General features: G+C 52.3%; 1 protein-coding gene across 1 annotated transcript; it reads right to left on the minus strand.

Moving 5' to 3' along the window:
- Window positions 1-1,203: 1,203 nt before the first annotated feature.
- On the minus strand, window positions 1,204-3,213 carry AVP (arginine vasopressin). The gene is made up of 3 exons (XM_086333194.1): window positions 3,061-3,213; window positions 1,622-1,823; window positions 1,204-1,448 (listed from the first exon to the last, which is right to left on the minus strand). The coding sequence occupies exons 1-3, from the start codon at window positions 3,178-3,180 to the stop codon at window positions 1,270-1,272; spliced, it is 501 nt and encodes a 166-aa protein (XP_086189320.1). The 5' UTR covers window positions 3,181-3,213; the 3' UTR covers window positions 1,204-1,269.
- Between the last annotated feature and the right edge of the window lie 8,386 nt (window positions 3,214-11,599).

Genomic DNA, 11,599 nt, shown 5'->3' on the forward strand with positions numbered 1-11,599 from the left:
CAGATGCAGCCCCTTGAGGTCCCAAGACATGGAGCAAGAAATCCCAAGATGAGGATGCAAAGAAGAGAGAGCGGAGAAAGAGAGAAGGATGGGAGGTAACAAAGGCAAGAGGGGCGAGAAGAGGCTTGGAAGGGATATAGCGGGGAAAGGAGAGAAGCAAGAGGCAGGAGAGGGCCAAAGAGCTGGGGTGGGGGCAGGGGAAAGAGAGGAGTGAGGGGAGGGGGGATAAAGGGTTGAATGGGATAGAGGGGACAAAGGATTGAGGGACATAGAAGAGCATCTGTCAAATGCTAGCAGACATCTGCCCTGAAGCTGCATAGGCCAGGCTGGAAGGTCCTAATGTGAGCGTGTGTGTGTGTGTGTGTGTGTGTGTGTGTGTGTGTGTACACGTGCCTGTGTGTGGTCCAGTCGGCTCTGTCTGTTTCTCTGCGTGTGTCTGTGCTTCTGAATGTGAATCTCAGATCCGTATCTATGACTGTGGTCAAGGATCATGGGGCACGTACCTAATGATTTTTTTTCTTGATTGCGAGTGTGTGTTGGAGGAGGCAGGGGGTTGGTGTGGCTGTATGGGGGCGGGGAATGTACCCAGGGTTTCTGTAGGCTCCGTCTCTCACCCTGGCTGAGTGGCCTGAATGGGGGTACTTAGTCTCCTCCTGGACAGACAGTACCTGGCCCTCCTCTCTGCTGGATCTGGGGTGATAATGTCCCCCACACTCGGGCACATAAAACACAGTCTCGGATGAGAAAGTCTGGGAATTCCTGGAGCTGTTTTTGCCTCAGTCTCCTGGGATGTAAAAAGAGTCAGGAACTCCTGGTCACCCTTGACTCATCCCCTTGCCCCTCTCTCATTCTTCTCTCTGTGACTCTCAACGTCTCTCTCCACCGTTCTGCTATCCCGCTCTCTCTTGCTATCTTGCCCAACACTGTCTTTCCCCTCTCTCTGTTTTTATTTCCATCCTATTGCCAGAGCCCCAGCCCAGCCCCTTCCGCGGCCACTCCCAGGCGGCGGCCTCCCTCTCCGCGCTCCCCAGGTCTCCCAGGCCGTTGTTCTATCTAGAATCATGCTGGCCCAAGATCGCTTCCCCCAGCATCTGTCCCTTTTCTGGGGGTGGATCTGCGCGCGACTTCGGGTCCAGGAACTGATCCCCCGCCCTCCCTTCGTCTCCCCTCTCCACCCCCAGAGGCAGAGACGCACACTAGCAGTGCCTTTAAAACGTTTATTTTTCGTGCTGCGAGGGCAGGGGTGGGGTTGGGGGGGGGGGGTGCGCCTCAGTAGACGCCGGGCTGGGCGGGCTCCGCGGGCTCCGGCGCCCCCGCCAGCTGCACCAGCCGCAGCAACAAGGCCCCGCTCGGCCCGTCCAGCAGGGTCGCGTTGCTCCGGTCGCTGGCGCGAACGCGGCGGGGGAAGCCGATACCTTCCCGGCACTCGGGCTCGGTCACGCAGCTCTCTGCGGGGAGCACGGGCTGAGCGCGCAGCTGGCGGGCGCGTCTCGGGGACCGGGCCCCGCTTCCCACCCCCTCCAGACCCGGACCCAGATCAACCCGGCCCCCGCCCCCGGCCCCGGCCCCGCCCCCTCCTCGCCCCCCTCCCCGCCCCCGCCCCACCGCCCGGACCGCGCACCGTCGTTGCAGCAGATGCCGGCGGCGGCGCAGCGGCCCCCGCTCCCGCAGGGCTTCTGGCCGGACTGGCAGGGCGACGGCAGGTAGTTCTCCTCTTGGCAGCGCAGCGCCTCGGCCGTGCCCACGAAGCAGCCCAGCTCGTCCCCGCAGCAGATGCTGGGCCCGAAGCAGCGGCCTTTGCCCCCGGGGCCGCAGGGGAGACACTGGTGGGAGGGAGGGGATGAGCCGGGGGCGGGAGGGGAGCGGCCGGGGAGGGAGACCCTGTGGGGTGGGGGGCTGAGCCGGGCGGGCGAGGGCGGCCGGAGGAGCGCGGGAGGTGGCGGGTCTCCCTGGCTCTCTTTGGGCCCAAAATTGGTCGAAGGAGAGCAGTCAAAAAAAAGCTTCTCCGCTCCCTCGGTTTTCAGATGTTTGAGGAACAGCTGTCAGTCACACCCCTCAGCGTCCTCCCGCTTTGTCAAAGGGAACCCTCATGCGCTATTTGGGGGAGAATTTCCCCCTCAGCTCTGGGGCCTCCTGGTGTTCACCCTTCTCTCAGCTGCCCACTACCCTCCCCTTGAAGCAGACCTTCCTTCTGCCCTCCCTCCCCCGCCCCTCCTTGTCCTGTCCTGTCCCCTCTCTGCCCTTGCCCTGCCCCTCAAGCCAGTGGGTCTCACTGGGACCTTGACTTCTGCTAGTCCGTCTAAGGACTGACCCTGAGTGGCAAGGATCTGAGCCCTAGAGGAGGGTATGAGGCACCTAGGTGACTCCAGCTTCCAAAGCTGCCGAGCAGAGGAAGGGCCGTCAGTGGGGGCTGCCCACCTTCCCAAAAGTTTGTTCAGCAGCTCAAAACTGGCCACTTTTGACGATGGCAGAATTGAGCACGGTGATTGGGTTTCCTTTAGTGCTGCTGAAGATGGATTAAGAGGGACTCATTGGACATGCAGCATGAAAGAATTGGGCTAGGTACCCAGAAGAACTTCTTTACAGGATGCTTGAGTGGCACCTGTCACTCGGGCAAGCTCAGGGCAATGGCCAGCTTCGGGGCCGGGGTGAATGCTGGGGCCCATGGCTAGGAGAAGCTGGACGCTGATCGGGGAAGGCTTAGAGTGCTGGGAGGACAGAGCCTCTGAAGCTCCAGCTGGTCCTGGAGGAGAGGCCCCATGGGCACAGAGAAGGCCTTGCCCATTCTCCCTGCTGCAGCTCCAAGCCCAGGAACTAGGGAAACCTCTTGCCAGCATCCCTTCTCTGGTAGGGACAGTGTTCCGGAAGTCCTGCAACCTGTCCTAGCCTGCCTGACAGCCTGGTCCCCTTTGTCTGGCCATGCCAAGCCTCCCTTCTTCTGCTGGGCACTTCCCCTAAAGCCTGCCTCTCCCACGACTTCCCTTGCTAGCCCCTGCACGGTGGTGCCGTCCCTGGGCCTCTGCCCCTTCCCTGCAGCTCTGAGAGCGGTCATGGTCATACCTGTCTCAGCTCCAGGTCGGACATGGCCCTCTTGCCGCCCCTTGGGCAGTTCTGGAAGTAGCAAGCAGAGGTGAAGGCCAGCAGGCTGAGGAAGCAGGCGGGCAGTGTGGCGTCGGGCATCCTGGCACGGGTGGGCACAGTGCGCAGTGCTGCTCTGTGGACTGTGCTGCGATGTCTTCGCTGGCTGCCTATTTATGTCTGCAGGTGTTCCCTCTGAAGTGACGTGGCCGCCACCCCCTCCCCAGTGGCTCCCCAGGAGCCCGTGGCCTCCAGGTCCCCAGGCGTCAGCAGTGATTCAGGCATCTGGGGACGCACGTGGACCTGTGCAGGGGACGGTGGGGGAGGGATGCTGGCCTCCAGGCTGTCATAGGCAGCGGTGTGGCTGCGGTGTGACAGGAGCTGCTGCGGCTATGATTGCGGCTCTCTAGACTTGCGGAGGTGGACAGACGGGGAATGAGGGGGGGTCACCTGGAAACTGTCTCCAAGCTTTCTGGTGTCCAGAAGAGGCTGAGGGTCAACAGGCCCTGTCCCCTGACACAGACCCCAGAGAAGGGGGCAAGGGGACCCAGGGGCTGCTGGTAAGGAGTAAGTCAGGCCCCAGCCCAGGAGTGGTGGGCAGGGGACAGTCGGTATGCAGGACCCCATCTGGGGGATTAGTCCCGTGAGAGGACAAGTGACCAAGAATGGCACACACCCTCGGTGGTGCTGACAGAGGCCATTGTACCAGCTGCCCTAGAAGAGGAAATGCTGCCCGCAGCCCTGTGTCATGGAGGCAAGGGAGCAACATGGAATCAGGGGCCCTTCTACTTGGTGCGTGGGGAAGTTTCCTGGAGGGACTGGGGACCCTGGGGACAGCTTCTTGGCATATCCCCACCACTCCCCTTCCAGGCAGCAGTAGAGTGAGTGTCTACAGGGAAAGAAGAAATCCTGACCCAGCAAAGTTCAAAGGTCGGGGGAGAAACTGACAGCCAGCACCCCAATTCCTACCCTGACCAGTACCCTGATTTGTGGGGACTAGGGCAGATACCAGCTCAGGCCTGGGGCCTCAAGGGGATTTGGGGGAGGGGCAAAGCCACAGCCAAAGGGGCCCAGCCTGAGAAAGCAGCCTTTGGTTTATGACCCCAGGCTGGTGGGCTTCAGGGATGGAAGTCTCCCTCTCTGGGCCACGTAAGTGGCTCTCTGATCCTTGGACCTAAGCTAGCCACCCGGTACCTCTCAGGTTCTGCACAGCCCCTGGCTCACCCCCCGCCCCCAGACTCTTGGCCTCTTCTCCAGGGTGCCGGCGGGAAGCTCCAGCTGCCTCCTGCCCACCAAGCGCAGTACAGGGTCCCAGGTCCCAAGGATGGGGAGCCGTGAGGACATTGGAGCCCAGCAGCCTGTTGGAATCTGGCCTCTGTTGCTCGAAACATCATGACTAGGGTGGATCACTTGACTTCTCTGAGCCTCATTTTCCTCCAGGGTGAAGTAGGGAAAATACTTGCAGCCACATCACCAAGTTGTCATGAGGACTAAGATAATGTAATATATGAGAGCTTTGGAAAAGTGCCTGTACCATTGTGAAGTTAATTAATTGTAGTATTGTAGTATTATTAATGCCATGCTGCTGCTGCTGCTAAGTCACTTCAGTCGTGTCCGACTCTGTGCAACCCCACAGTCGGCAGCCCACCAGGCTCCCCCGTCCCTGGGATTCTCCAGGCAAGAACACTGGAGTGGGTTGCTATTTCCTTCTCCAATGCATGAAAGTGAAAAGGGAAAGTGAAGTCGCTCAGTCGTGTCCTACTGTTTGCAACCCCATGGACTACAGCCTACCAGGCTCCTCTGTCCACGGGATTTTCCAGGCAAGAGTACTGGAGTGGGGTGCCATTGCCTTCTCCAATTAATGCCATATTACTATTAATAAGACCTTAAGAGATTTTTCCAGAGAGAGTACCTTCTTGAGTTAACCCAGGATGAACCTTTTCATTCCACTCATGGCCAAAAAATAAACTTGATCTGGTCACTGCTCTCCTGAGTCTCTGGGCTGTGGGGCAGACCCAGGAGAAAGTCAGAGGCCTGGCTTAGTCCAGCTGTGTGGCCTTGGTCCAGCACTTACCCTCTCTGCACTTTAGGTCTGAGTTACCAACTGAAAACTGAAGGGGCTACAGGAAATAAAGGGCTCAGGCTCTGGTACAAGTTGTGTGCTAACCAGCCATGTCTACCTGGATCATCTAAGACTTGCCTCCCACACTAGGGCCCCTTAAAGACCCCAAACCCCACCTCCAACAGATACCAGAGGGCCTGCTTCTCCCAGTACCACCTTCTTGGAATCCACACTGGCTGGGAAAGTCTCAGTGGTTGGGACTGGTTGCATTACCAATATAACACCTCCCAGGTCCTGTGGACCCTTGGGACACTCCCACCCCTTCTTCACTTTCCTTATATGTTCCCTTTCCAAAAGTACTTCTTCACATATTTTCCACCCTTATATCTCCTACACCTTAGCTCATGATCTTGATTCAATGTCACTTAGAGAGAATTTAGCTCTTTCACCTGTCCTTCCGTACCCCAACTCACAACAGGTACCCTCCCATTCACCATTTTCTTGATATAATAATGTCATAGCTTTTTGTTCCTTCGAGTTAATGATCACCTTTGCTTTTCATTGTCATCCATCTGCCATTTTTATTCAGAAGTCAACATTTCCTCTTCAACTCCCTCCAGTCAGGCTTCTGCCCAAACCAACCCCAGAAACTCCTATTATCAATGTCATAAGGTACCTCTGTATTACCAAATTTGGTGTCACATCCATGTCCTCATTTTACATTATCCCCTAGTTGCATTCAACATGGTTGAGCAGTTGTCCTTTCTTTGGCCATGCCTCCTGGCTTGCAGAACCTTAATTCTTCAACCGGGGATTGAACCCAGGCCCCAGCAGTGAAATTGCTGATTCCTAACCACTGGACTGCCAGGGATTTCAAATTTGCACTTGTCCTTTTTAAATATAGGCTTTAAAAATCTACCACACTGGATGTTCTTTCTGTCTCCTTTTCTGGCTCTACCTCTTTGACCTTGACTTCTAAATATTGGAGAATCCCAGGACTCAGTCTTATGTCTCTTCTCTTCTTTTGTTAGGTGATTGCTTCTAACCCCATAGTTTTTTAATACTTCCTACAAACTAATGATTCTCAAATCCATACTTCCATCCTGGGCTTCTCCCCCAAGTGCCCAGTGACATCTACCCTTGGATATTCAATAAGCCTTTCCAACTTAACGTGGACAGACTCAACTCCTGAGTCTTAATTTCTCACCTGCTCTCTCCCAGGGTTCTCCTGCTCTGCAATCACACCAGCATCCAGCCAACTGGTCCTCCCAGAACCTGGGACTCACCCTGATCCAGTGCTTTCCCTCACTCTTTGTTAGTCCTACCTCTAAAATCTATCATTTCAAACTATCTGCTTCTTTCCACCCCTGCTTTGGAATTTCAGAGCTTGCTGTTTCCTTGTCATAAACGATTTGCCTACTGTCACCCATCCCTAGGGTTCACTGGTTGCTTTGAAGTGTCACCTCCCGAGAGGAGCCTTCCCTGAGCACCCACCTGGAGCATCCCTCACACCTACCTCAGTTACTTTCTAACCTGGGTCTATGTTGACGGGTTTAATAGCACCTACTACAATTTGCAGTTTATATGTTTGTCTATGTATTATTTATTATTTTTTGTATATATGGCTGTGCCCCCTCTAGAATGAAAGCCCACTCCTGGTACAGTACTTGCCACACAGTGGGTTTTCAATAAATTACTAAAAGAAGGAAAGGCTCTCCAGGGAATTACTCTGTGCGTTTGAGTGAGTCACACCTGTTCTCAAGGTTGCTTGATGTACTGACCCCATGTCTTATCTCACTGAGGTCTTTTTTTATTTCTTTACCTATTTTTGACTGTGCTGGGTCTTTGTTGCTGTGCATGGGCTTTCTCTAGCTGGGGTGAGCAGGGGCTCCTCTCTAGCTGCGGTGTGTGGGCTTACTGAGGTGGCTTCTCTTGTTGCAAAGCATGGGCTGTAGGGCAGGGGTGCTCAGTAGTTGTGGCACACGGGCTTAGCTGCCCCACGGCACGTAGAGTCTTCCCCGAGCAGGGATGAGACCCATGTCTCTTTCATTGGCAGGTGGATTCCTAACCACTAAACTACCAGGGAAGTCCTGTCTGAGGTCTTAGGTGACTCAGATCTGAAGATGCTATAAGACGTTAGAATTGTCTGAAATCTTTATGTAACAAAGAGTTGCAAACCTCCAGATTAAACCTGAAATCTCAGAATGTTCTTTTTTTTTTTTTTTTTGAAAAGTTATTCTGCATTTCTTTTCTTTTTTTTTTTTTTTAATTTTATTTTATTTTTAAACTTTACATAATTGTATTAGTTTTGCCAAACATCAAAATGAACCCACCACAGGTATACATGTGTTCCCCATCCTGAACCCTCCTCCCTCCTCCCTCCCCATACCATCCCTCTGGGTCGTCCCAGTGCACTAGCCCCAAGCATCCAGTATCGTGCATCGAACCTGGACTGGCAACTCGTTTCTTACATGATATTTTACATGTTACAATGTCATTCTCCCAAATCTTCCCACCCTCTCCCTCTCCCACAGAGTCCATAAGACTGTTCTATACATCAGTGTCTCTTTTGCTGTCTCATACACAGGGTTATTGTTACCATCTTTCTAAATTCCATATATATGCGTTAGAATACTGTATTTATGTTTTTCCTTCTGGCTTACTTCACTCTGTATAATAGGCTCCAGTTTCATCCACCTCATTAGAACTGATTCAAATGTATTCTTTTTAATGGCTGAGTAATACTCCATTGTGTATATGTACCACAGCTTTCTTATCCATTCATCTGCTGATGGACATCTAGGTTGCTTCCATGTCTTGGCTATTATAAACAGTGCTGCGATGAACATTGGGGTACACGTGTCTCTTTCCCTTCTGGTTTCCTCAGTGTGTATGCCCAGCAGTGGGGTTGCTGGATCATAAGGCAGTTCTATTTCCAGTTTTTTAAGGAATCTCCACACTGTTCTCCATAGTGGCTGTACTAGTTTGCATTCCCACCAACAGTGTAAGAGGGTTCCCTTTTCTCCACACCCTCTCCAGCATTTATTATTTGTAGACTTTTGGATCGCAGCCATTCTGACTGGTGTGAAATGGTACCTCATAGTGGTTTTGATTTGCATTTCTCTGATAATGAGTGATGTTGAGCATCTTTTCATGTGTTTGTTAGCCATCTGTATGTCTTTTTTGGAGAAATGTCTATTTAGTTCTTTGGCCCATTTTTTGATTGGGTCGTTTATTTTTCTGGAGTTGAGCTGTAGGAGTTGCTTGTATATTTTTGAGATTAGTTGTTTGTCGGTTGCTTCATTTGCTATTATTTTCTCCCATTCTGAAGGCTGTCTTTTCACCTTGCTAATAGTTTCCTTTGATGTGCAGAAGCTTTTAAGGTTAATTAGGTCCCATTTGTTTATTTTTGCTTTTATTTCCAATATTCTGGGAGGTGGGTCATAGAGGATCCTGCTGTGATGTATGTCGGAGAGTGTTTTGCCTATGTTCTCCTCTAGGAGTTTTATAGTTTCTGGTCTTACATTTAGATCTTTAATCAGAATGTTCTTAAAGTACCTCCTTACCCTGAGACCATCTTTTCTGAGAACAGGTAACAATTAACTATTCCCCACTCTTGTTTCTTATTCCTCTTTTCTCAGGGTCAACCTAGTGCTGTACTCCAATGACATTTCTGCCACCCTCGGAAGGGGGTGGCCTCATTCGCAAACAGGTCTGCTAGCATCTCACCTCCTTCCTATCAGTCTGGGTCAAGGACTCTTGGCAGTGTGGTCACACAAGTGCTCTGTGAGCTGTGCAGAGGACCGGAAGCCAGCAAACACTGTAGGAGCCCAAGAACCAGGACTGAATCGACTCCAAGAGGGTGTGCTGAGCAGCGGTGACAAACAGGGAAAATGCTGGGCCTTGGTATGAAACTGCCTTGGGTCTGCACTAGGAGTAAGCTGGAAAAAAGGCTTTCACTTCTTCATCAGACAGGAGGGAACTGAATGTGAATGTTTATCAGATCTCTAAGGGGGTTACATTAAGCTTAAAAGAAATCAGAAATGAGAGGACATCATAAAAAGGCTTACTTGCAAAAATAACCTAAATAAAAAGCAACATAACCTCGGAAAATTATTTTTGACAGACTTTTTCTATCTTAAAAGCCTGTACAATGGTCAAGTGAGTGGATTCCCTTCTGGGGTCTGTGGGCTCCAGCTCCAGGGCCCAAGAGGCCGGCCTGGCGCCCCGCTGGGCACAGTGGCTGCTGCTCTGGGGCAACTAAAGTGGCCCCCTTGGGTCGGCTGGGGAGGAGCCAGAGGACCACACGCCCTTCCCCGACGCAGCCAGACGAGTGACCAGGAAGGCTGCGGGCCGAGATGAGCAGAAGCGCAGTCAGGAAGCTTTGTGGGCCGAGGGGACCCGATGGGGTCGAGCGCAAATCGGGAGGCGCTGCCTGGGCTCACGGCCGGCCGGCTGAGGCTTCCAGAATATACCTCGCTGCGCCCTCGGCGATCCCGGCCGGTCCCGCCCCGCCTAGTGGGCGGAGAGACGCGCGCAGGGCGGCGGAGCAGACGTGCAAGCAGCCGGACAGCCGCGCAGGGCAGGTCCCCCAACACCTTCGATACCTGTAGTTTGGGGAGTGAAGGCTGAGTGGGAAGCTCTGAGAGAGCGGATGCAGCTGGCCCGGATAAACAGCTTGTGTGTGCAAAGGTGTGAAGGAAGTAGATCTGTGTGTGAGTGTGTGTGTTAGTACACACGCGTGTGCAGTAAAGACATAACACAGGACAAATAGGCCTGTTGAGCCCCAGACAACAACAGCGACTTTCACTGCACTGTTCACAGCCTTTTACGAACCTTTCCTCTTTGAATCCCCATAAAACCCTAGGAAGGAGGAAGTCATTTTTATCTCCATTTGTAGACAGGAAACCAGAGGAAGGAGAAGTTGCTCCAGGAGGCCCAGGTAATAAACAGCAGACACAGGCCCCAGAGTCTGTGCTCCTCACCACTCCACTGCCTGAAAACCCACAGACGTGACTAAACCACCAGGACATTTACAACTATTTAGGATTCAAGGTTGAAGGCTGATGATCCTATGCTTGGCTGGGGTTCAGGGATGTCAACTGGGAATTCCTTACTCCCTTCTTGCAGCTACTTTATGTCTGGGTGTTCCTCCTTATGGCCAGGGAGGCAGCCACAAAATGGGTCCCCTCTTCCAAGCCTCTGCTTTCCCAGGGAGGAGAAACTTATCTGTCCATCTTCTGCACTAAACAGGGAAAACTCCTGAACAGGGGTGATGGAGAGCAGCTAACAGTTACCGCAGGCTGACTGTGTTCCCATTACTACCACTGTAAGCCGTGTAACAACGTCAGGAGACACTTATCACCATTTTATTGATGCAGAGACTGAGGCCCAAACGGGTTGAGCAATTTCCTGAAGTGACACAGCCAGCGAGGAGCAGGACCCCAATGCCAGAGCACCCTGAGGGAGGGGGTCCCCACTCCTGCGCCTTTCAAAGCGTTGATGGGTTATCCCAGGTTGTGATTTGCTGTTTTGTTGGGAAGAGGGAGCTCCAGGAGCTCCTACACATCATGTCCTAAATGTGTTAATCTGATGCTGTCTTAACTTGCTTCAAAATAACATGAGAAGGGTGAATTAGGTGAGGGTAAGAAGACTTCCCAGGTGACTCAGACCGTAAAGTGTCTGTCTACAATGCAGGAGACCCGGGCTCAATCCCTGGGTTGGGAAGATACCCTGGAGAAGGAAATGGCAATCCACTCCAGTACTATTGCCTGGAAAATCCCATGGACAGAGGAGCCTGGTAGGCTTAAAGCCCACAGGGTGGCAAAGAGTCGGACACAACTGAGCGACTTCACTTTCACTTTCACTTTTCAAGAAGACTTCCCAGGTGGCGCTAGTGGTAAAGACCCTGCCTGCCAGTTCTGGAGACTGAGAGATTCAGGTTTGGTCCCTGGGTCAGGTTTGATCCCTGGGCATTGCAACCCACTCTGGTATTCTTGCCTGGAGAATCTCATGCACAGAGGAGTCTGATGGGCTACAGTCCATAGGGTTTCAAAGAGCTGGACACGACTGAAGCAATTTAGCACACACAAAAGTAAGAAGAAGCAAGACTAGCCATGAATTGAGAGTTGTTGAAATTGAGTGATGGATACATGAGAGTTGATTATACTAATCTGTATTTTTGTATGTATGTGGAATTTTCCGTAATAAAAAGGTTTTGTTTTTTAAGTGTCAGCCCCACATTTTAGGCCCTGTGGTAAAATATGACTAAATATATAAAAGTTGTAAGTTAAGCTAACACAATGTTAAATTAGACATGTTCTGTCCTCCTACCTTGACAAATATTTGTTTACAATGATCTGAAGCCCACCTTCAAGTAGCAGAACCTGGCAACCTGGGGGGCTGGTCTCTCCCTACAGCTTTGTTCTGTCTCGCATCGCAGGGACAGGCACACACGTG

This window comes from Bos grunniens, chromosome 13 (genome assembly GCF_055505025.1).
Source record: "Bos grunniens cultivar Pamir isolate PY7600 chromosome 13, Bosgru_T2T1.0, whole genome shotgun sequence".
Classification (NCBI taxonomy): domain Eukaryota; kingdom Metazoa; phylum Chordata; class Mammalia; order Artiodactyla; family Bovidae; genus Bos; species Bos grunniens.

Excerpts from the sequence above, each read along its gene's own strand:
- AVP (XM_086333194.1), bottom strand. The coding sequence starts at position 3,180 with ATGCCCGACGCCACACTGCCCGCCTGCTTCCTCAGCCTGCTGGCCTTC. Across the intron at positions 1,824-3,060 it reads CCGACCTGGAGCTGAGACAG|TGTCTCCCCTGCGGCCCCGG; the intron begins GTATGACCATGA and ends CCCTCCCACCAG. Across the intron at positions 1,449-1,621 it reads CGGCATCTGCTGCAACGACG|AGAGCTGCGTGACCGAGCCC; the intron begins GTGCGCGGTCCG and ends TGCTCCCCGCAG.